Source organism: Phyllostomus discolor, chromosome 7 (assembly GCF_004126475.2).
Source record: "Phyllostomus discolor isolate MPI-MPIP mPhyDis1 chromosome 7, mPhyDis1.pri.v3, whole genome shotgun sequence".
Lineage (NCBI taxonomy): Eukaryota > Metazoa > Chordata > Mammalia > Chiroptera > Phyllostomidae > Phyllostomus > Phyllostomus discolor.
In genome coordinates, this window is record NC_040909.2 from 124,512,485 (window position 1) to 124,538,421 (window position 25,937).

Here is a 25,937-nt window from a genome sequence, read left to right on the forward strand (position 1 = left end):
TAATTGTACACACACACACACACCCCACTCTCAACTCATAAAGGGTCTACCCTAGTCACTTACATCTCAATGTGGGTTTAAGTAAAGTGCTCTCTCCCAGGGTGTCTGCATGTGTCTTACTCTTAATTATGTAGTTAATAACAACTAGCAAGTGGTAAAAGTTAAAAGAACAGCATCCAGAGCCTGACTAAGGTTTGGGCGCCATTTTTTTTTTTTATCACTTACTGGTGGTGGAATCTTGGAAAAATTACTTAACCCTCCGTGCTTCCATAGCTGTGAAACGGGGTTGACAATAACAGTAGCAACCATATGGGGCTTTTATGAGAAGTCAATGAAATGAGCTAATGCACACAAAGTGCTTAGAGCAGGACCTGGCAAATAGAAGTGGTCAGTCTTTGGTAGCTGCTGGCATCACCACCATCACCATTGGCATCATTTTGGAGTGGAAGCCTCTACACTCACAAGAATCTTGTTTATGCAGCAATGACAGAGGTGACAGGAAAGTATGTGACTCAGACCTCAGCCAACTGTATGCTCGGAAGCCTGAGATAGAAAGGTACCATAACTGCGCAAAGCTGTCACCAAAGAGAAAGTGAGATGGCCTCTCCCCACATAAGTATTCCCGTAAGACCTCACTGTGAAATTGGAAATCAGTTTTTAGAAGTTTTGTGGGATTTTTTTAAGATTTTATTTCTGTATTGTTAGAGAGAGGGGAAGGGAGGGAGAAAGAGAGGGAAAGAAATATCAATGTGTAGTTGCCTCTCATGAGCCCCCTACTGGGGACCTGGCCTGCAGCCCAGGCATGTGCGCTGACTGGGAATTGAACCCGTGACCCTTTGCTTCACAGCCCACATTCAATCCACTGAACCACATCAGCCAGGGCTAAACAAAGTTTTAAAACATCACTGGTTTAGACGCCCTGATTTCTCATTTTAGTAGCTTGCACATGAACAAAAGAGTGCAGGGACATTTAAGTCTTAAGATTTGATACTGACGGGATAAAGGTCAGAATCAGATTATGTATATTAAAGGAGTATATGAATGTTTGTAGAGCAAATTATATCATACGATTAGCACTTTAATTGCATGTCAGAAAGAAGCTAACTTTCCCACTATCAAGCTATACATTCAAGATTTTGTCAAGTAAGAAGAATAAAGGCGACAGAGGGGTTTGCTTTTTAACAGTGAAGGCGAGTCACTGCTTTTTGATTTTTTCTAAAAGATTGAGCATCATTTATACACTTCCAATGTGCTAACTCCAAATGAAGATATTAATGCTCCACAAGAAATATACAGAAATTTTATTGCTACCCACGGTAGACCAGTCCCTGATTCTGATATGGTCTCCATGACACAGTTGGATTGGATTAAAGGGTTCTTTGTCACTGATAGCTACCTCAGGCCATGGATTTTTAGGTTCTTATCAGCTAAATATGTACAACTCCCAAGACGGTGAGAGAGCTACAAGGGAATATCAGCATTGGGTAGAAAAATCTAGGAATCCTTTTGCCCCATCAACTTGAAAGGTGCTTTCCTACCCCGGGTCTCTAAATTTTGGAATGGAATGGTGGGACAAGCCCACGATGTTACACCAGAGCAGCTGCGGCCCCAAGTACAAAAATATCTACGGCAGTAACGGCAGCACGTTGGAGAGCTTTGTCCCTCCACCCATTTCCGTTTGCCCCATTAGTATTAAACTAAAATCTGCCTGACAGAAGATGCTGTGTCTCATTTGAGTTTTTACCTCCATCACCTAGCACTGCATTAACGCAGCATACAAGAGAAGCATAATAAATGTCGAATGAGTGATACGTATCTCCCTTGTCGTATATTCTTAAGTCTTCCTCCTTCCCTTTATTAGTTTTTCTTTGGTATGAGATAAAGAAGGTGGGGCTGTGAAAAAATATTAGGGTGAGATTTTCTAGCTCCATTTTATATATGAGACTTAAAAGTATAGCTAACCCATTGCCATGTTCAAGATGGGGAGCCTAGTTCTCAAAAAGAATTGACTCTGCTAAATGTAAAGCATAGCTGTTCAGATAAGAAAGGCATTTAAAAAAATTTTTTTTTACTTCGCAATGCTCTGCAGGATTTACAATTCTTGACCTTGATATGCCCTTTATGACAGGGCTCGGTCAGCAATCTCCAATGTGGGCTGTCAGAGAGACCCAGGTCCAGAACAGAAAACCAAAGGGCTTCGAGTCCAGGCATCTGGAGGCTGCACAAGGGTAGCGGGTGCCCTGGAAAGGACACGCTTACCTAAATTAGCATAGTAGTAAGGAAAATCTCCCAGGTAAGATGAATACTGCGGTAGTACGAACAATCCTCCAGGATGTTTGTTCCATATTAAACTGTTACGTGATATGTGCTTGAATATTCTGTCCTGAATAATCTGGAAAACAAAAACATAGCACACGGTGATGATGACGGTACCTGAGAAGGACTGTGCTCAGTCCTACTGGAGGGACGAAGAAACTCAGAGCAGGGACTCTGCGCTCCACCCACAACCCTGCAGCCCGCCAATTCTCCACCGACAAAAGTGTCTGAACACCAAGACGGGACAGAGCAATGGGAAAAAGAGAAAGATGAAGTATGGCTGACCAAATTTCCTGATTCAACTTCAGTTTAACCACCCATACTACCTTGTCTTTCTGTAATAAGAAGTCAAGTCCACGCTCATTTCAAAAGTGCATGGAATGGTTTCCTGGACAGATGAGCATCTAACAGCGGGTCCGCATCGACCCCAGGCAGATGTGGCCTCGTGCACAGAGCTGTCAACGCAGACCCTGTGAAGACCGGGCTAAAGGCCTGCGGAAGGTGTGGTCCATTCCGGGAGCTGCGGCGGCTTTGGTCTGCGGCTTTAATTCAGGAGGCAGATACATGTGCTTGTCATATTTCGTTTTCGTTTCAAAGTCAACCGTTGGACTTTAGGGTAAGGTTTAGCTGAAGTTCTCTTGAATTTCGTCTCAAAAAGTAGTGAGGTAAGAATTATTTAAAACATCCTATATAATAGGACAGGAGCCATGGCATATGAAGACTAATAATAAGCAGGCTAGTTCATTAGTTTCTCTGGACTTTGGGACCTTGCAGATCATTAAATTCTACCGTTGGAGCCAGGCATCCTCCCATCCTGGATCGTTTGTCAGGCAAATGTGATTAATCCACTTTACAGATTTCTCTCTGTGACTTTCAAACTCTTGTAATTATACCAACCACTCATTAAGATATGATTTGGCAAATAATTAACTTCATACAGAATTTCATGTTTTCAGCAATGTTTTTTTTTCTACTTAAAAAAAAAAGGCTGTCATACATCTCAAGAGATTTAAAACCTAAATCATCACTTTCCAGCTCCTCATTTTATGCAATGTGATTTTAAGTACAGACCATTTTAAATGCAGTTTTATTATTTGCTAAGGTTATTAACACCCTCATCTCATCCCACACGGTGACTAGACAAGTAATAAAGTGAGCTACATTTATCTTTGCAAACCTTATCATGTTTATATTTCTTAATAAGAAAGAAAAAAAAAGGAGCAAAGAGAAAATTTCTGTATTTTCTTTCCCTCAGATCAAAATGGCTAATTTTATATGGCTGGGTAGAGGTTTGTACTATGGTGGAGATCTCAGGAATCTAGCTAAAATATGAATGTTGCCTCTGTGTGGTATAGCAGAGTTAAAATGCTGTTGTTGAGCATTAATTATGAAAAAGTGTTATGGTTGCAAAGGGTTTTTACATGGCTAGCAATTTCACTTTGTACACCATGTATTCCGGTTTGTTTTCCTAAAATGATTCGTCCATATCCACTACCTATTTAGTCTCCTTTATAGTTTTTCGTTCCTCCGCTTTTTGCTTTCCAAATTTATGTACCTTGCAGCATGTGGTCACTGAAACGAGTTTGGTATCAAGACACAGAGTAAAGTGACACCTGACAGCATCATGAATCTGACCTCCATACAAAATGACGTGGGGCGCAGACACGGGACTGACTTCATTCAGGTCTCTGGCTGGTGTGCTCCCCGCTGTCACAGACTTTTTTTTGGTTGAGTATCACAACATCGCTATCTTTTTAATTCGAGGATACAGTAATGCGTTACAGTACTTCTGAAACACCAGTAAGCACATGATACTCTCTTCAAACGGATCTTAACAGGGAGGTATCAGCAGAGGCACGAAAGCAAGAGCAAATGTTCACGTTACACTGGGTCAAGCAACTGGCCACCTTGATGCCTCAGTCTCCTCGTTTGTAATAAACAATAAAATGGCACAGCAATAATAACAACCTCTCGGGATTGTTAGGGAGAGTAGTGTGGGCTTTAACACTTAAGATTTGGGTTGCTTTTGCCATTAATAAAAAAACTCATTCCTGAGTTCATTTTCTAGGCACAGATTTTTCCATTTTTACACAGCTGTAATATCACAGACATTATGTAGTATAGGTATCTTTCCATATTACTAACAGTATTCATGGTTTACTTCTTTTAAAGGATCAACAACAGTACAAATTCTTTTATGCAAAGCACTGAACACATTTATGAATTAAATTTTCCCACATTTAGGGTTGAGTTTTTAAGATTTTGTCAAAGAGTATGAACACTTTTAAGGCTGTTCATTTTACTGCCAAATGTCTTTCTAAAAAGTTTATGTCACCTTGCCTTCTCAAAAGTTTGAAGGAGTACGGCTCTCATTTCATGAAACAGAAAGGTCATTCTGTCCCTCTCCTAACGTCCTATTCTCCCTGTCACTACACTGGACAGCTCCCAGAATCCTTGGGGCCCAGGTCTATTGCTGTGAAAGGAGACATTACATTCAGAGGTTTAACATGACTTTGACTATAAAGAAAATCAGCACAAACATACACATAAACATATACACATGTAACACAATATTTTTATTATTATAGTCCCAAATAGCACCCTCCAGAAGAATATTGTTTCCTATTAGTGTGAATTCAAAGGGAAGAATGACAGCCTCCTTATTTTTCTTTTTCTGTGCCATCTTTAAAAAAAATAATGGACTGCTGATTACAGGTTACAGTCACTCTGTGTGGCTCTGACGTGGTCTCTTGACCAACACGGTGTTACCGAACACACACAGTGCCCACCATATGTCACCTCACTCCAAGCCAAAGCAATTTTCTATTTCCATTATCTCACTGATTTTAAGATCTCATAGTACAATAGCATCAGCAAGACTGTGGTTTAAATGTGCACGGTTAGAGAACTGAAGAGAAAAATAAAGAATGAAGACTTCACAAAACGCCACTAAAAAATGCGCCTCCCAAGCTAACATTATAGCTGGTTTCATGTATTATTACTGTCTCATGCACTTTTTCTTTTTTCCGCTCACCCTGATTCTGACTGAGCCCCTATGGTTCACTCCTCCGTGCCAGGTTACTATTGTACAGCATTCTCACAAATAATGGCATTCAGGAAGGAACACTGTCTCGACAGCATTTTATTATTGTTCCCATCATTCCTTGTCAATTTGCACACACAAAAGGACTAAGCTCCAAAGGGCTTAGCTCTTATTAAACAGCTCTTTAATTCCAAGATGCAGAAGAAGGAAACTTCAGTCACACTGGAAATACTACACTAGTTGAATCCCCAAATATGACAGAGTGCCGCACAATAGAATGCACTAACGACGTGCCCCTGGCATTGAGAAGAAGATGAGGTGTGTGCTGTTTTCTATTGTGTCTAAGTACTACCTACAACTTTAAGGCTCATAATCTCCAAACCTAAGTAATCCCTTTCTCATGTCCTAGAATACAGAAGGCAAGGAGGAAAGTCTGAGTGCAGAGCCCTGGGAAGCGAGGGACCCTCCAGTCTCTGTTGTCTGTGGGTGACCCTGACCTACCCTCAGACCACTGGAGCTCCAACAGGGACTAGAGGACTTGTATTATCCACCTTCTAAGCCAAGTGGGTACCATTGTTATGAATTAGTTAAATCACTCTTACAAACAGATTGGCTTTGTTTATTTGTGTTATGCGGATGGCACTTTCTGCCAGTCTCTGTTTTCCTGTTTACATTGGGTCTCTGGGTTATCTGAGATCTGAATTAAAAAGGGAAACTAGATGCTATCTCAAATGCAGTTCGGTTAGGAAGTCAGACTGCTCCAACGTGATCTTGAGACTGTATAAGGGGGTTCGACAGTTGCTGTAAGTTTGAATGAAGTATATGGTTTCTAGTGTTCTCAAAACAACCGCGTGGCTAAGGAACTACATGGCTTAAATCCAAGGGGAAGAAGGCATCTCCGGGCACAGAGATGAAAACAGCTTGACTTGAGTTCCTACTCTGATGAATATAACACATCCAACTGTTATTACAGGATAATTGAGCACTGCTAACTTAATAGGCCCGAGACCAGATCTCCGCAATAAACCATACTCACAAGAAATGTAATTAATGAGATACCATCTTTCATCTGGCAAATTAGTGAAGTTGTGTATGTGTGTGTTTTAATTATGATCCTTAAGGCTGACAAGCACGCAGTAAGGGAGTGTCTCCCCCGGACGGCTTGTGAGAGTCTAGGCTGAGGCAGCCTTTGCGAAGAGTAATTTGACAGTACGTAGCACGAGCCTCGGAACCGCCTAGACTCTTCGGTTGGGTAATCTCACTTCACGGACTCCATACGGGAGAAACAGAGGTGCAGTCTAAGATACATGCAGAAAGTCACTGTTTGAATAAAGGATTCATATCTGTATCTATAAAACTAAATAATTAGAAACAACCGTAACTGTCAACAATAACAGAGTGGTTAAATAAATACAGGCTTGCAGCAGAGGACGGCACACAGAGTAAAAAATGAAAAGTGAGGCCATTTGGCCTGAGTGTGTGCGAGTGGACGGCTGATAAGGCCAAACGAAAAGGCCAGAAACAGACCCAGAGAGGCCTAAGAGTGGCATGTGAGAACGCCAATGAAATATATTGAGACAACCACACAATTTGTTGAAAAGAAGACAGGTTTTTTTTTCAAACACAGATCATATATAAAAGTAAATTGGATTAAAGAGCTCAATATAAAAAAATTAACTATGAAAGTACTAGAAAAATAAGTAAATATGTGTGTATAAAAAGAGAATTGTGCTTGAAAAGTTCTTTTTAACCATAACAAATAGAAAAGATTGACCAATCATAAACCAAATAGAAAAGCGTACTAGGAATTAGGGAAAGATATTTGCCTCTTTGCAATAAGAGGCAAAAGGTTAATCTTTTTTTTAACATAATAAGGTCTTAAAAATTAATGAGAAAAAGTGGGGCAACTTTGTGGCCACTTCCATTTCTTTCTTTATGAGTTTCCTGACCAATAAATATATGAAAAATATTCATTCTTACTAATGCTCTAAGAAATATAAGTTAAAAAAAATAATAATGTATCATTTTTAAAGATATAAGGCCCAATATTGGTGAAAGTGACAAAAACTAAACTCAAAACAGGTCCTCTCATATTAGCTGGAGGGAATATAAATTAGTTTGATTCTATTACAGAAAAATTGACAATTCACTTTAGAAATCTTAACATTTGGCATAGTCTTTGAATCAAGTCTTTGAATTCAAGGAATTTTTCCTAAGGAAGTAATCTCGAACCTGCCCAGCAATTTTGTGCTGTGGCTATTTGCTTTAATTGTGTATATAATAATAAAAAGTCAAAAACAATAGTAATAGGTTCAAATTGGAGATTCACTGAAGAAATTAAATGATATCATGAATGGAGTATTATACAGTCATTAAAATAGTTACAGAAAAATCAAAGAATATGAGAAAATATTAACAATACATTTTTAAGCTGAAAAAATATAAAGTACAGAAAGGCTCCTTTTCAAATAAAAATGACAACATATTTATACATCAGCATAGAAAAGAACTAACATATGTATTTATCTGGATATGTCAACGGCAATTTTGCATGGGTAGGTTATTTTATCCTTTAAATATTTCCCATTATTTTCTAAAATAAGCAAGCACTTCTTTGATAAGAAAACCCTATTATTCCAAAAAGAAAAAGAAGAAAATGACACTCAACTTTCCTTAAGAAGGGCCTAGGAAAGGTCTTCTAAAGAGGGCAGGATCAAAGAAGAGAAAAGTAGCATCTATTTCATATTCAAATCTGCTGCTAGGAACAGCAGACTCAATCAATTTAATTGAAGGGAGTGCTCTGGAGGTATAGGAGACGTTACTTGCAATGAGGAAGCCTTTCAAAGCCATTCTGACCCCACTGTCCCCTTCATGGGGCGAGCCTGGGTCCTAAACAGCCTGTTTCACCTAGCGCCAGGATGGAAAAAACAGGCGCACCATTCACGAGAGGACACTCGGACTAAGCATGCCCCCAGGTGAGAGCAGGAGCCCAGGCTGGGCTCAGGGTAGGCAAGCAAACGCCTCACTGTGCCTGGGGCAGGACCAGCAGTGGCTCTGGTACTCAGGATGGCAAGAAAATAGTGGTACAGGCAAAACAGGGTAACCTTAGTGTTCTTGGTAGTATGCAAGACTTCTCAGCGTGTGCTCCAAAGGAAATACTCTGAAAGGGAGGCCCCAGATGCCACCACCTCATTATACAGACTCCTCCGAGGCACCGCACGCTGAGCCTCACTGGAACACCCCTGCTCTCCTTCCTACACGCCTATAACTCAGGAGTGTGCGGTTGCCTAAATCTTTTCTTAGCTCTTTGTGCTGCCTGGGTATAGCCTGAGGCCATCGCTCTCTGCTCTACTTACACAGGTTCTAATCATCTCCACGCTTCCCTGTCCTTCTCCCCTCCAGCCTTAAAAAAAGCAGCTTGAAGGTGGGCACCCATCTGCCTACAAGATTAGCTGATTTCATAGTTTAACACTTACTTTCTGAACCAGACGGGTGCAATCCCAACTTTCTTCTTAACACATCCTTGCAACATCGACGCTGGTGGGCGTGTGTATGTCGTGAGAATTAGTTCTGCTGTGCCCCAGTGCCACTGGACTAGGGTGGCCAGTAAATGACTCATATGTTTACAGTGCTAGAAAACTTCTCCCTGCTTGGTTACTACCTGTCTTCCACGGATGCCGTTAAGTATGAGTGACAGGACAGTCATTAGCCACGTACTCCTGAAACGATGTGAGCCAGAGCCCGTCTCTGTCAGGAGTGTAGTTTCACCTCCTGTCAGCCCTCCCCTGAGTTTGTCAGAAATGGAGTTGCGTGCTTTGACGTAGCAGCGCAGGTAGAAAAAAGGAGTTAACTGTCCTATCCAAAGCACAGAACATTCGGTTTTGCCCCATCTGACCAAATACACATCACCACCAGCAAACAGAAAGGCCAAGAGAAGCGTATAAAGGGCCATTACTCAACAGAGGGCCAAGCGGTCCCACTTACCTCTAGTGTAGTTAATACAATCTTCTCAACTGAAGAAAAATAAGCCTCCCACAAGAATTGTGTCTGCTGTCTAAGTGCTAGGATTTTATCCTGATGAATAGACCTGATTGTAGAAGGAATCTGTAACACAAGGGAACACATCATAACTATAACTGGACAACAATGACATGTCACTGCATAGAAATGACCCACTTGGGCTTTTGTTCTTTCCAGCATTTGGCTCCCAGCATACAGATCTACTAAAAATCACCATCCTCTCAGTTAAAATGCCTTTTGGAGGTGTCGGGCACAGAACAGCACTTATTGGGCATCCGCTTTAATGGCTTTAATGAATGAAAGTTCCAGTTCACCTCTAAGTTTCAGAAGCAGGTTATCAGGTGTTTGGGGTATTCTTACAGTAGTGATTGCTGTTTTCTCCTTGGAGTCCCACAGATCCTTGAACTTGTACACGGACAACCACATTTTACAGAGAAGGAGCTACAGGCCTTGGGGAAAGGCTGAAGGACATCATTCCCCCAACAAAGCACTTTTAAGACATGCCATGCCGGGGACCACAAATTACCTACTCCAGGGCTTTTCAGGGAATGGCTCTGAGCCTCTCCCGTGAATCGGAAGCCGGGGTGAGTCCACTCTACGTGCACAGACCTCCTCCTTCACCCTGAGAGCTCTCCTGCCCCCCGGAGCTCTCTTGTCGTCTCCGGCACTTACCCCAATCTAACGCAATCTTTCCAACCTTGAACAGGTTCAGTCGCCACTGCTCTCTCCCACACTACACAATGTTGAAAGTGGGTCTACGTGCTGTCCATATGGCTACACATTTTAAGGCAGGAAAGTGGCCTTTCTATAGTAGTCACTTAGAAAGAGTAAGAGCTGACTTGAACACGGCCATCTGAAGCCACCAAAAGGATACCATTATTTTTACTAGCAGTGTAGCTAATGGTTAAGCACAAGACACATGATTTAGCAACAAGAGGCAGGGATTCTTGGTTTCACCATTTACTAGAAGCAATTCCTTGGACGAGTTACTTGATCTCTCAAAGATTCCATGTCCTCATTTCTAAAATGGGGCTATCGTACTAATATCAGAAGGTTGTCACGAGGATCAGAGAGGAGCTCAGCACCGTGCCTAGAACACTGAGGGCTTAATTAGAATAGCAATGACTACTACCGACGTTATCATTATTGGCATAAGGGTGACGGTATTCAAGCTTGGACCAACGGCTTCATGTGTACATGTGAACCGGCTGGGGTCTGGAGCTCCGAAGTGTACACTCGGGGCTTCTGGTGAGTTTCCGGGGCTCGCTTCCTATCCTCACTTATAGCACAAGGTCTCTCTCATGTATGGGGTCTACCCTCTTAGGGGCGACTCCTTGTGCTCAGCGAGTGCCCTTCTGTGCTCACCTCTTTCTGCATGCTTGCCTCCCACAACTAATCGGACAGACATCCAGGCCTTGGCTGACGCAGGAATGCTCTGTTTGAGGCTTTAGTAAGTTACCCACAGCATCGTGACTAAGACTACGTCCGAATTTCCACCGGAGGGGAAGGTGGCAGCATTGCTTTTAAGAGGAGCAGTGAAACTGCTCCATAATAAGAACAGAAGGACAAGCTGCCTTGCTGTGGCCATGTCCAAAAGCAGATAGTAAATCTGGGCTCCAAAGTGTGTAAATGGAAGGAAAATACCCTTGGAGAAGGTGGACAGACCATTCATATCATGAATCCTTGGCAGGTCGAAGCAAATTTATTTTTATTTACTCACTGAGAAATTACCTAGCGTGCCAAAGACAGACCAGAAAAAAAATTATCCTGCTCAATTTTCATAATCACGCTCTCTTCTAAGTGTCAGCGACATTTTTAAGAGTCACGGAGATTGATTTCACTGCTTCATCATGGTCATGAGGAACCACTCCATTAGAAAAATGCCGAGAGGTATCGCAATGTGGTCTCCAGAAAACGGGCTAGGCTGTGGTTATGAAAGGAGAGAGGGGGTATCACGGATCACCCTGCCACTACACCCCCCTCTCTTACATAAGCTGCATCGTGATGTTCCCACGTCAGGTGAAATATATCCTCCTCCTTTGTGTGCACGAGTGTCTGACATTGCCCTGCAAAGGGTTCTGGAGGGTAATTCCAATTGAAAAGACCAAGTTCTAAGTTGTAATGGCATTTGACTGTTGGTTATTAATTTGCTTGTCCTGAGGGGCTGGTATGGAAAAGCGATAAATGAATTCCAATTTGGCCAGATTGTTTTGGAAGCTGCAGAACCCAAAGTCTTAATAAAAGGTCGTGGATGGTAACAAAACTCGTGAGATCTACCAAAATAGATATAGAAATACACGCTGAGCTCTCTTGGTGACATGATGACGAGAACATATGCAAATAAAAACATCCAAGCTGTTCTAAAACAGGAAATGAAAAATTGTAACATAACAAAAACATTCCCCAGAGCAGACATTTGGGCTCCTCGCCAGCTCTCTAACACCACGGTGAGCGACAGTGCAGTCGCTGTTCCGTGGGGAGACAGCTGTGCAGGGTCAGAACACACGTGAGAAAGCAGAGTCCCCGCAAGCGTGGGTGGGCATGTAACGAAAACCACGATCTTCAGGGTCAAGCCAAGAAGTTGCTCCCGAAGGTGAACGCACATCAGCTTTGGTGAAAAGGTAGAAAAGGGACCACCACAAAGAAGCATCCCACAATGTTCTCTGCGCCAAAGACAGGACTCCCCGCTTATTTGCGTCAAGTTCATGGGAACGTTGGTGTGTGAGTGGAGAAATTACAGCTTGTGGTCTGTATTCCCTTCACTTCCCAAGTTTCCTTTACTAAATGTGCATTATTTGTCCAAGTCATGAAAGGAAAAAGGCACCATGAAGAAGAGCGTGTGTTCATCACTGTGGGCTGGCCTTTCTCGAGTAAAGGTTTTAGGCGCACACCGTCTCTGAGCGAGAAGGACACTCGCTCCTGGACCGTGAATGCCTCTTTCGTCCTGGACGTCCCAGGAACACTCAGATCACAGAGGACCAGGCAGAAGGCATGCTCTGGGCGCTGGGTTCAACTTGGCTTGCCCAATCCGTAGCCCTCTCACTGAGAACTACTGCACCTGCTACTTAGGGGAGAGCATCATGTCACTTCGCCATCCAGCTAGTCGATCGGCTAAGGAGCACCAAAGTAGAATCAACAGCAGAGTTAGAAACTCAATTTTCTGGATATATCAAAAAGAGCAAGGACATTAAAAGAAATCATTCTACAAATATCCGTGGCAGTTCAAGATAAAGTACAAAATGCCATGCAAGAAAAGCATTTAAATATTCTATCGTTTTAGAGTAAGGAGCATGGTAATTTATGCAGAAGTTGAATATTATTACCCAAAGGGGCTATAAATAAATCTTTAGTGACCAACTGTTGCTGTCCTCTATGTCTCTGTGAGTACTGTATCTCCTTCGCAGGCAGCTCTTGAGAAGCTCAAACTTTAATCAAACACCCTTGTCAAACATTAGTTCACCGTATGTATTTGGATTTATTTCTGGGCTCTGTATTCTATCTAGTCCATTGGTTTGTATGGCTGTCTTTATGCCAGTACCATACTCTTTTGATGTCCGTGGCTTTGTAATATATTTCGAAATCAGGAAGTATGATACCTCCAGCTTTGTTCTCCTTTCTCAAGCTTGATTCGGCTATTTGGGGTATTTTTGTGGCTCCACGTGAATTTTAGTACCGTTTTTCTATTTCTGTAAAAAAATGACACTGGCATTTTGATAAGGATCCCATTGATTCTGTAGACTACTTTGGGTAATACTGACATTTTGACAACATTAAGTCTCAATTCCATAACGTAGGACAATGTAGAGGAACCTTGAGGACATTATGCTAAGTAAAATAAACCCGTCACCGAGAGACAAATGCTGCATGTTTCCACTTTCATGAGGTGGCCAGGGGCTGCGGGACGGGAGATGGGGAGTTACTAGTTCGTGGGTGCAAAATTTCAGTTAAACAAGATGAAGAAGCTCGTACAACAACACTGCACCTACAGACAATGATAACGCATTGCACACCTCAAAATCTGTTAAGAGGGGTTTCATATTACATGTTCCTGTCCCAATAAAATTTTAAAAATCTAAATGGCCAAAAATACATTTAAAGAAGACATTTATATCAGAGGCTGCTCTTTCAGCTAGATATCTTAAAGATAACACTCACTCAAGTTCCCAGAGCAGATCATTTGAGCAATGACAACACTAATTATAAAAATCAACCCTAGAGACCTCTCTCTTTCTGAAAATTAATCTGAAGGCAAATACAGAAACAGGGGAAAGGAATACGAAGCAGTAGGGTGGTACGAGACCTCTCTTATATCACGTCTAAAAGTTCTGGATGGTGAAGGGGGTGGATATACACCTCTACTCACTACCAAAGCTCACATCCATTGTCTGCGACTTCGCCTTTTCCTGATATACTCCCTGGGCCTGGGCAGGTCCTGCGCTGGCAAGTGCACAATGTCACATTAAATGACTTCATATTCGCCATGGCACAGACCATTTTCTCCTGATAAAATTTCTTTTATAGAGCTGACCTTTTGGATTCATCTTCTTTGAAAGTTTGGATGGGGGCGGCAATAATCTACTGATCTGTTGAAGGCCAGAGCCCCTTCCTTACCTGTAATAACAATCTTTCATCGCCTATGACGGCAGCTTGGTTCCAATTAATCACTTCAGAGAATGGCAGCTCCCATCCATTGCTGAGCATCACAGGGACACAGGCAGCCTGTGCAAAGAAGGGGACCTCATGAGTGAGGACAGCGACAGCAGAAACCATTCCCATCAGGGGCAAATCAGTACAAATTCAATTACAGGCATTTCCTATATTGCATGACTGGCTGAGGCCAGAGGAAAGTAAGCTTTCATGAGTTATCAAGTCATAGGAAGATTGTATGTATTCAGCCAAGACAGTAACATTTGCAAGTCTTGCCGTAGAATCCCAAAGCCCCATTTCTATTCTACCACATGGTCTGGCTGACCTGTCTTTCATGGAGACAGCTGGCCTCACTGGAGAAGCTTTACTGATGTAACAAAATCTTCCACCAACAAGAACCTCAGCATAAAACCAACGTTGACTATAAACAGCTTTGTCGGTGTAACTGCCACAGGTCAGCTTGCAAGTGGTTTACCTCGAATATCATGAGCAACAGAGAGAAGGATGAGGCTCTGCTTCTGACACAGCATTTTGCAGACTTAACCATTCACCTCTCCCGTGGTCTGCAAATGTCTGAACCAGAACCTTGTTCCCTTCTGTGCAGACGGATCCAAACCACCGTTGTAGCAATTCACTACCTGCACAGTGATCTCGTCAGCTGATGACAAAATTCTGGTTCCAAATAGCTCATAACCTAAACCAGGGATCAGTGTGCTCCACCAGCATCCTGAGGAGCGGCTACAAGAACATTAGTGACCACGTGCTTGCAGAACGCACGGTGCACTGGGAAAGACGTGCAAGAGAAGGAAGCTCTTCTGTCAGAGGACAGGACAGAATGACGGAAGTTAGGAAGCACTGTGACAAAAGCAGATTCGGGCAGCGTGCAGAGCACAGAGGAGACACGAACACAGCAGCAAGGGGACAAGGAGTGGAGGAGCCGGAGAGCATGCTTTCTTGAGATCTGGGAAGGCTGGCTGCATCTTCCCGGGAGGACACGTGGATGGCGACCGCCTCAACAAGAGAAGGCATTTCTGCAGAGCGGGGTTAATGAACAGAGACTCCACGCAGGTCTGGGGGGACAGCCACGGACCTCTGAATGTCAGAGCCTCGAAGCTGCTGGGCCAAGTGAGCACCACCACCCTGCTGGGCACTGCACTGAGAGGGGGTACGGAACAGGCGATTTGCTTTCGGGGACGACAACCAATGCCATTTCAACTGCTCGTAGGACTAGCTCCCAGCAGCCCAGCTAGGCTGCCTGGTGGCAAGCAGATCTGCCCTCGGCTGGCAATCACGCCCTGAGGAACCCACCTTCCTCCCTGGTGGTGAAACCATTTAATCCTCTTACGCCCAAAGGCAGGGAGTAAATCCTCCTCCTCCTGCTCCCCACTTAAGACAAAATTTTCTTGGGAAAACAGATTTCAGGTGTTCAAGGCAAACCATGCTTTTGTTTAGATCCCAGGAGAAATGCTAAGGTTCCACCCACCCAGTCTGCCTTCACTCCTCAGCCCTACTCTGGGGAGGTGTTTCAGGGTCTCTTACCTGCAGAGCCTCCAGGAACCTGAAGGACCCGAGCCTGCGACCACGAGGAACCAGACAGAAAGTGGCATTGTGCAGCATTTCCCGATAATCATACCTGGAAGGAGAAGAGGAACGGTTAGCCATGGAGACCAATTAGGGACAAAGGGATGAAGGAACCGCCGTGTGGATGCACGTCTGCATGAGGTCCCCAGGGCAACCCGGAAACACGCCAGGCGGGCAGTTTCCACTTTTCCATGGGAGACTGGGGGCTCCTGCGTGGAGAACACACAGGAACCTTCATGTTAGCTAAAGCCACGGGGGTCTTGTGCAAACAGCCCATTAAGGACAAGTCCCAGGAACTTGTGGGAATGGTCCCAGGAACAACCTGGCTCGCTCAGCCTTTGTTTTGCAAAATCAGATTTTTGTGTCCTGAAGGAAAGTGCTGCTCCCATAAGCTTAAAAGAAGAAAAAAAAAACACTGCCAAAGTTTCCTTCTTTTAATGCCATGTCATTCACTGAACTAAGACTGTTCTTGTTCCCCACCCCATAAAACCATGCTATTAAAACCTACTCAGGAAACCTCCATTACAAGCACAAAACAACATTTATTTTCTCCTTCCCGCCGGAGTTTCTACATTTAACCAAGAACATTCAGTTACCCTAGACAAAATGCTCCTGCTGTATGAGGGTGGCTTACAGGGGAAGGAGCCAGCCTAAGAAATGGGGAAAGAGGAATACGAATTTGTGACCGTCTCTTCCATACAAATACCACTTGATGGTGTTTCACTGCTTGTGCACTTGAAAAAATGCCGAGCAGAACCCGAGTGTCAGCTGTCAATGCTGGCGAGTGCAGGAAAGAGGAGGAGCCTTTCATTTTGTTTAGTGTCATCAAGGTCAATGTGATTTCCACAAACAGTGTCCTAAGCACGTGGTTCCCAGTTCAGGATGAATTTAAGAAAACTTGAGAAACTAGAGATGGCTCCCGTCCCGTGAAGGCCCAGATTCTCAGAGCTCAGATGCAATCACTCTCTTTTTTCAAGAACTTCCCATGCTCCAAAGACAGGTGTGACTTTGACGGCCCCACATGCCACCAGTGTTTTCTGACTCCAACAGTCTAATTTAATCATAGCCTGAAGGCACCGGATTCCTTCCTCCTCTTTCTGGGATCCTGATGTATAAATTTATATTTTTAAAGTCCACATCTATTTTTATATTGTCATACAAACTAGGCGTATGGGAGTAAGCCAATTTTCAATTATAAACCCGTCATTAAGAAGAGACATCAGGCAAAGGACCATTTGCTTAAACAAGCGTGTAGAACTAATTTGCACAAGAAAAGGTCACTGTGAATGGATTAAGATTATCTCCATTGAGAGTAAAATAAAAACCCTCGCTGCATTAATTAAACTGCAAAATAGACTTCAAAGTAGGAAAGATTTAAGAGGGCTCAAATTTAGCTAAATAAGAAAAATATTAAATTCTGACGGTAATGGCTTCTCTTCTCTCTCTCTCCCTCACCAAATGAAGGGAAGAAACTGACAAGCGTGTTCACGTGCTAGTGTTGATAATGTCTGAATCTCTGCCCAATTGATGGAGGAGGAAATGTGCACACACATGTACACACACACACATACATGTATAAAGTTTAAACTGAATTTTTGTTAATATAAAAAGGTCAAATACACTCCAGGCTACAGCAAAGTTTAATAAATGCCAAGAATAGAAACCCCCGAGGGGCTAGTACTGAAGGTCCCGTATACTCCTCATTAGGCAGCTAAAAATGTAAAACCCTATTAATGTTCTGGATGGTAACAAGTTTCAAAGTTGCCAGGTGCACAATTTACTCTAGGAAAGGAGTGGAGGGAGAGAAAAGGCAGAAAAGTTAGAGGCAAAATTCAAATGACAGTTATCCCTGGGCATAGCTTGAGTTTTAAGTGGCTGTGTAGAACGGGTATTTGCTGAAACAGCAAATAAAGCTTGCGTGATGGAAGCCTGTGTGCCTGCCCACACGGTGTGGGAAGGGTCTTCTCGCAGGAAGCAGGAACCCACGACGCGTGGACGTGGGATTACAAACCCAACACAGGAGTTTTCTGGGCCTCGGTTTTCTCACCTGCCGAACGAGCCAGCTGGGCTAGATGGCTACGGATTGTCTGAACACTCCTCTTTTCCTTTATGGCTTTCAGGTAAGGAAGAAGAATGTCCGTTGAGAACACCCCACCGCCCCAAAGTTTTCCGTAACTACTGCATGTGCGTTTGCACACGTGTGTATACAGAAGTCTGCTCATGGGCACACAACGGGTGTTTAGCATGTGTATTCCTAACGACACCCAAAGACACAAACAGAACGTACACACACACGTCACTCACGACCATGATTTTCAGATTTCTCACCACGCTCAGCCCATGAACCAGGCTCTCTTCTGGGCTCCGGTGACAATGGGCCTGGGACTTACTGCTGTGTTATGACTGAAGGAGTAATGGTGCTCTGCAAGGGAGGCGGAGCATGGTTCCAGGGGGCCCACGTGTGGATTTGGTGCCTTCCCCCTCAAACTTCCTGTGGACCCCCCGACCCCCTGCCATTTTCATGTTCTCACATCCCCCACATCTCCCTCCTCCAAAACGCTTCCACTCATTCACTCATGGGGTCCTTCATTCAGGTGCTATATGTCCTGGGCACTGCTCCAGTCCTGCAGGTGTTGTAGGGGGAAGGTCCTTCCCTAGCTGCTGAGCTCCTCACGGGGTCACCAACACCCACAACAGGCCGGGCTTCCAGGCCGACAGAGTAGAGAACTCTGTGGCCACTCTCCCCAGGAAAAGAACAATTTAGCTCGTAAAAATTATTTTTTCAAAATTCATTTAAAGTTTCTGGAAACTGTCCTAAGGGCATAATTATAAATGGAAAAACATTTGTTCAAGAGACTGTGCCAAACCTCGGCGAGAACAGTGAGTGTCTGGGGCATCTGAACCCGGACCTGCTCCTCGACCTGACCAACCCCTACCAGCCCCGCCTTACAGAAGCTCAGGTGAGTACACTCAGGAAGGCTGGGCTCCTCTCCCCCAACACCCATTAAGACGATGAAAAGACAACCATAGAAAGGAGAAAATAGTTGCAAATCGTGAATCTGAGAAAGGGCATTTATCAAGAATATGTAGGCCTGGCTGGCGTAGCTCAGTGGATTGAGCGCGGGCTGCGAACCAAAGTGTCGCGGTTCGATTCCCAGTCAGGGCATGTGCCTGGGTTTCAGGCCATGGCCCCCAGCAACCGCACATTGATGTTTCTCTCTCTCTCTCTATCTCTTCCTCCCTCCCTTCCCTCTCTAAAAATAAATAAATAAAATCTTTTTAAAAATATGCAAAGAACTCTCCCAATTCAACAATAAAAAGACAATCCAATTTTAAAACAAAGAATCTGGATATTGTTCCAAAGAAAATATACAAAGCACCATGAAAAGATACTCAACATCATTAGTCATTAGGGAAATGCAAAGCAAAACTACAAGGAGAGATGACTTTACACCCACCAGTGTGGCTCTGGTCAAAGCTAACAGATGAGAACAGGTGCCGACAAGGCGGCAGGGAAACTGGAGCCCTAATATGCTGCTGGTGGAAAGGTAAATGGTGCGGCCACGATGGAGAGGAGCCTGGCGGTTTCTTGTAAGACTGAGAACAGGCTTAGCACATGACCCAGCAATTGCACATCGGGGCACTTCTCCCAGAGAAATGAAAACTTATCTTCATGCAGAAACTTGTCCGTGAATGCTCACAGCAGTTTTATCCTTAATAGTCCCAGACTGGACACCATCCAAATGTCCTTCGATGGGTAAATGACTCAACAAACTGTGGTACATCTATAGCCTGGAATACTTCACAGCAATAAAACAAAATGAACCACTGACCTACCCAACCAGCTCAATGAAATTATGCTAAGTAAAAAAATCCAATCCCAAAAGGATATATGCTGCATGATTCCCTTTATACAGCACTTATGAGGTAACATAATTACAGAGACAGATTAATGGTTACCAGCAGACTGGGGAGAAAGATGGGGAGATGACAGGGGGGGCTAATCCTCCCCGATATCACTCCAGTTTAAAAATGCAAATCGTACACGTCTTAAAAAAAACAAGAGAATATCCTAGGCAAGAAGGTAAGTGGATGAGGGAGACAATTAATCTCAGAGAACGTTCAGCTTTATTAATAAATGGTTCTGTTACCCTTTTGGATGGGCATTAAGTTCCTGGTTGTACAGGTGATGACACAGCGAGGACAGTTTTCATAAACGACTGCGAAGAAGAACGCAATTAAAATGACATGATTCCGAATGTAACCCTGGGAGCGGCACTGCCCTACGGCCAGCATCATTTTCTCCTCAAAGTTGGACAGGGTAATATATGGGATACACCTCATTTAAAACGGGCCATGTAATAAAGCATCATTAAAGTCCTTCCCCTCCATACGAAACACATTTTTGCTGGCAGTGATTCAGCGCAACCGGGAAGGGGGGCTGGCAGGTGGCGGGCAGTGGGGCAGAGCACAGGGGTTCTTAGAGTGCATTCTCCTCACCAGGGGCACCGTCTGGGAATTTGCTAGAAACGTAACTTCTCAGCATCACCCAGGACTGCTGAATCAGAAACTCTGGAGGAAGGACCCAGAATTCTGTGTATGAACAAATCCTCCAGGTAATTATGATGCACCTTAAATTTTGAAAACTGCTGGCACGGTAGTTAGGTAAGAGCTTAGTAATTAAAAGCTTAGGGATTAAGCAGCTTTGGCGACAGCCAAGTCTGGGTTCGAATTTCAGCTCTGCTATTTTCAAGCTGAGTGATCTTGGAAAAGTTATTTGTCTGAATCTTAGTTTCGAGGTTGGCAAAATGTGACTAATACTTACCACTGTGAGGATTAAATGATACATGTTAAGTAAAGCCCAGCTCACTATAAGCAATCTGTATATGGCAGCTATTATCATTATGGCTGAAGGGAGGCAATAGAATATAATGGGAAATACACGTGAAGTTGGAAAACCTGGATAAGGAACTGGATTCTGTATCTACTCCTTTCTACGCAACCCTGTTTCACGTCTCTGAGCTTCGAAGTTGTGAAGAACAAACAAGATCAAGTCCACGCAGTATAAACGGTAATACACTACGGAATCACGAGTGGTTGTGGTACACTGTATCAGGATGAGAAGAATAAATACGTTTTTAAATCCGGTAACAATAAAAATGAAAAGAGAGCTGGTTCCCAAAGAGAGCCGGGAAGGAGTGTGGAGCAGACCCTTTAAAAAAAGTAAACTGGAAACAGAAGCTGTGGATCACAGTGGAACGGCAGCTTCTAATCGAAAGGACTGCGCCTTATCATCAAAGCCACACCGGCGAGGAGCTGCTGGCACAGCGTGCCCGTGGGTCCTCCGTGGTCCCCACGACTCCTCTGCAGTGTGCACATTTGCCACGTGAGCTGCATTTTGCTAATCAAAGAGGAGAGAGAAGAAGCAAGTGATCCGGCCTCTTAACTCCGCAGCCACACAATTCTAGTCTCCCCACGATACTGTTAGTTTGTCCCCAAATTTATTTATAAAGAAGCTTTACATCTACAGTTGACCTGTCCCCTCCAGCTCCCATCCTCATAAGTCCTTAATCTTTGCTTACTTCCGGGTTTGAACAACATCCCTTAAGGTAAAAAGAAAGGAAACGAAAACAATGCATGACTGCCGCGGTTCCCCGAAGCGCATTGGGATAAGCGAAATCAAATGAAACCGTGGAGCATTTCCTTTGGGCTTTTTTTCATTCACTCAACAAGCATTAGCTGAATGTCTACCCTGCGCCAGGTACCATTCAAGGAACCGGTGAAAAGGTGAGTGTGCCATCAGACGATTATCATTGAGTGAGGGAAACGGTGGGATGGGGGCACAAGGCGGGGATTATGCAGAGAGGAACAACAGCCACAGGGGAGCTTTGGTGGGGAGAATGGGAAGCAGGGATTTTTCTTGGAGGAAGGGAGACTCTGAGCTAAGTATTAGAGAAGAATCAAGAATTAGCCTGGCCACAGGCTAACAAGAAGCAGAAGTGTCACGGCAGGAAAGATGCCACCTGGTCTGGGGTGGGTGAGGCCGGGAGGAGAGAGAGCGGCTGAGCTGCCGATCCTGGCCCTATGCCATTGGGAAGGCTGCGTGTGGTGTCTCCTGAGGCTCAGACGCGATCCTGTGTGGGTGGTCACGAGCCACTGAAGGGCTCAAGCAGAAGCCTCGGGTATGTTGCCGATGGGAATCCTCCCAGTTTGATAGAACCCAGCTTCACCAGGAGTATGAGGTTCAGCGTCCAACAACCTTGCCAAGGTAGGATGCAGCTACGAAGCCAGCAGGGCTCCAGCTCCAGGTTCTCAAACTCTAGGGGGTCTTTCTTTGCTTGTAATAACACCACGCTGCTGCTTCCTCATCAGCCCACCCAAACGCGGTGTCTGCAAATAACATTTCTAGGCAGAGTAACGTCCTGAGCAGTTCACTAGTTTCTAGCATTAGCAACAAACGCAAAGAGACCCTCCCTCCTACTCAAACTCCACCCCCTGGCACCCCAATCAATCCAAGATGGTGCTCTGTTATTAGCTACCCATATTGCCTTCGACCTTTTCCTGGCCTTTACAGATTTAACCCTTAACATCTCAATTATTTTTCCCAAAACTGAGAAGTCCATAACATGTAATAATATGAAATTGACCCACGCACAGCTTGGAACTGGGACACAATGTGCAGAAGAAGCCAATGTTTTAGCTAGAAAATGGACCTACCAGGCCACCGTACTATCTCTGGTTGCTGTCTTGTAAGCTTCCTACAGAAAAATATAGGCGCCTGTGGTCTCTGAGATTTCACCACACCCACGGAGCCTCCGCTTCTTCACGCCACTCACACCCACAGTCTTTCTGCACACGAATGAGCTATTCCGTGTCCTGGTGCTGTGTACATGCAGATGAGCGCAACTCCCGCTCGGCTGACCAGACTGGCCGCAGTCTCGGGACACGCAGCGCCCCCAGCGGGCGGGCGCGCACTGTTTGGAGGTGGTGCGGTTCCTGCCGCTGGAACCTCCAGGCACCCGGTCATGTCATGCCGAGGATTAGAAATTCACTTCTTCATGAGGCTCATCAGAATGAGGCTGCCCACCCCAGCATCCACTATAGAGAGCGAGGCTGGCGACAATCATGGACAGGTGTTTCAATTTACCCTGTCACATGTGGCTTCCGTGCAAGACTGTCCCTTTTTATGTCCATTGAAAATCCATTTCAATGTAGTGGAGGGAGAGCCGTAACACTTCATGGGCTCTGGCTGGGGCGGGAGGCCTCCGTGGGGGGCGTGACATCACACACACTCGCACGTTATCCCAGCTAAGCCTCACAGCCACACTGGGAGTTAGATGTGATTATACCTGCTTTTCTCAGGGAAAAAGAGCCAGAAAAACGTTTGGAATCAAACATCCCATCTGAACGCTCTGGACATAATCCCATATCACACCCCCCCACCCCCATCTCTACCCTAAGCATCTACTCATAGCTCACAACTGGGACCGGCTGATAACTGCCACCTGCACACATTAATACAACACGTCCCAGGTGCACCCTGCGCTCCAGAAGGGGAAGACCGTCTCGCCTCCCACACACGAGCCAGCAGCTCAGTGGCTAATACATAAAAGCAAGTGGGGAAAAGCACAGCCGTCAATGATAACAATAATCCCCGTGCTGATTCAATGTCCCCCTCCGGCAGGACAGGTGTCCACAACCAGTGCTCGTCACTGCGCTTCAGCTCTACAGCCACACGGGAAACGGCCCCATTTTACAGATGATGCAGTAGAGCAAGGGTGCCTCAGGCTTGGACCAGGGGGGCGGGACCCACGATATGCTCGGTCGCCTCTCCGGGCTGCCGGGCAGGAAGGAGGAACACGGTGCCGGCACAGGTAGAACGGCTGATTTTGAACACTGCATACCAGGGGACAGACTTTCAGGGGGTTGCTGAAGGAGGTGAGGTTTTAGAGCCCCAGCGTCTTTTAAAATTAAATGTATTGGGGTGACATTGGTTAATAACATGCCGCAGGCTTCAAGCTGTACGACTCCATGACAGGTCATCTGTACCTCGTGCTGTGTGCCCACCACTCAGGGAGGGCCAGCTTCTGTGCTCAGCAACCCCAAACTTCAAGCTGCTCTGAAATAAATGCAATTCCAGGAAATATGGGTCTGCATTCTTTGGCTGCAATTAAGCATTTCTGAAAATGCTAAATCGAGGGCTACCTGGGTACAGCAGGAAGAGAAAGGAATGACAAGAGCCAGCCACGACAATGACCTCGGGTGGATGAATGGGCCCAGAAGAGGCACACAGAGGCCCTGGCTACAGAACTAAGTGTCCGTGACAGGCCCAAGGGCAACTGGGAAGCCCGAGGTCATTATCTTACCATTAACCTTTCACCAGGCTCTGTGCCACGAAGACGGGCCAAGTGGAGCAGGGCCAGGGAGTGCAGACTGGAGCAGAAGCACCAGTGGCAGGGACCCGCAGCACCGAGCGGCTATTGCAGGATGGCAACTCCTCCCCTGGGACGGGCTGAGTCCCAGGAGCGGGCTGCTGCAGGGGCACGCCTCACCCCCGCCCTCACCCTCTCTCCTGCTGCTGCTGCATTCCCACTTCTGCAGGAAGCCTTTTCTGGCCCCCGAGTCTTGGCCACAGACCCCCTTATGCTCTCACGGCACCCTGGGCTGACCTGTCTGTCGCTCACTCTGCATCAAGTGGCCCATTTTCTTTTCTTTTTTAAGATTTTATTTATTTATTTTTTTTAGAGAGGAAGGGGGGGGGAGAGAGAAAGGGGGAGAGAGAGGAACATCAATGTGCAGTTGCTGGGGGTTCTGGCCTGCAACTCAGGAATGTACCCTGGCTGGGAATCGAACCTGGGACACTTTGGTTCCCAGGCCGCGCTCAATCCACTGAGCTATGCCAGCCAGGGCTTCAAGTGGCCCATTTTCTTGTCTCCCTTCCATTGCCTCCAGGACACAGCACTGTGGTCCTATTTACTGTCGTGCCAGCGCCTACCCCAGGGTCTGGCCTATAGCAGCCACTCAAAAAAACAGGTATTAAGTGGATGCAAAAGTGCTCAGTGTCCACTGGTTTGCAGTTAGACATGAAAGCAACAGGAGAACACAGAAGCGAGGCAATGTATTCAGCTAATAACAACATGCCCAGCTCTCGACTATGCCAGGTCTTCCTAGGATGAGTTTCACTCCTGTCTTTAGGCTGAGCCCAATTTAGAGAATAGAAAATAGTGTCTTTTTTAGGGGGAAGTGGGTCCTTCCCTTTTTACATTCTCTACCCCTTTATCTCTAAAGGCCCGGCGGACTGTTAACATTTTCAGCTTCTCTCTGCACATTGATGAGTGGGAAATTTGCGTCCCACCAGCCCTGAGAAGTAGTAGCATTGCAGGCACACCTTGGAGGTGTTGCGGTTCAGCTCCAGACCACAGAACCTAAGCAAGTACAGCAATAAAGAGAGTCATAATCTCTCTTGCTGGTGGAAGGTCTTGCCTTCAATTTGTGAGAAATTCAACATCTGGAAGCACAGTTAAGTGAAGCTCAATAAAACGAGGTATACCTGTAATTGCCAATCAAGTTGAATGTGTGCACACGGCTATTCACACCAAACCTTCTGCTGGCCTTCCTGTGTGTCTAGGATGGGGGTGGAGGGGGGCGGGGGGGGGTAGTGTGGGAAACCCTGCAGAGCTTCCTCCCAGTTTCCATAATGATCAACAATGCATTGGCCCGACGGCAGTGACTCCCCACTGCCCAAAGAAAACTGGGCCCACCCAAGGTTCTGACCGCTTGCTTTCTTGGGCTAAGACATACTTGCCTGTGCAGCCCCAGGACTAGAAGAATGCTTGGAATTCCTGCTGGTTGTTCCCCTCACCAGAGGAGGCCATGCAGGGGCTGGCCAGCAGCGGATCTGACATGCCCTGCATTCCTCATCAGCGCTTAAGCCTTCCGTCTGGTCCTTGCACTCAAGTGATTATAAAATACCTTGAGAATCCAATTACAGTTCATGAAATGACGGCCGGTTCTGTTAGCCTCACTTTCCCGTCTCCTCTCCTAGTTCTGCCTTTCCTGGGACCCACCTGCCGACTCTGACAGCCAGGGCCAGCTCGAGCCTGGGCCTTCTGGGCTGCATGAGCAAACGAGACCGCAGAACCGCACAGGTGGAGATGGTGAAGTATCAAATGAAAAAGAAAAAAAGACAGGACATCAACATAATATGAAAGCGGCATGAAGCTAGCTAGCTATGGACAGTTTAATCTTCCCCATCTGGGCATGGGAGTGCACACAGTTTATAACACACGTGTGTCCATGGGACACAGAAGTTTGTGTGATGGTTAACAAC

General features: G+C 45.2%; 1 protein-coding gene across 1 annotated transcript in view; it reads right to left on the minus strand.

Annotated features, from left to right (window-relative positions):
- EXT1 (exostosin glycosyltransferase 1) overlaps window positions 1-25,937 on the minus strand; it is a 268,291-nt gene that overhangs the window by 18,129 nt on the left and 224,225 nt on the right. The window contains exons 2-5 of the mRNA XM_028533538.2: window positions 15,566-15,659; window positions 13,991-14,098; window positions 9,344-9,463; window positions 2,260-2,392 (exon numbers count right to left, since the gene is read on the minus strand). Of these exons, the coding sequence (XP_028389339.1) occupies window positions 2,260-2,392; window positions 9,344-9,463; window positions 13,991-14,098; window positions 15,566-15,659 (455 nt within the window). The remainder of the gene's footprint in view (window positions 1-2,259; window positions 2,393-9,343; window positions 9,464-13,990; window positions 14,099-15,565; window positions 15,660-25,937) is intronic.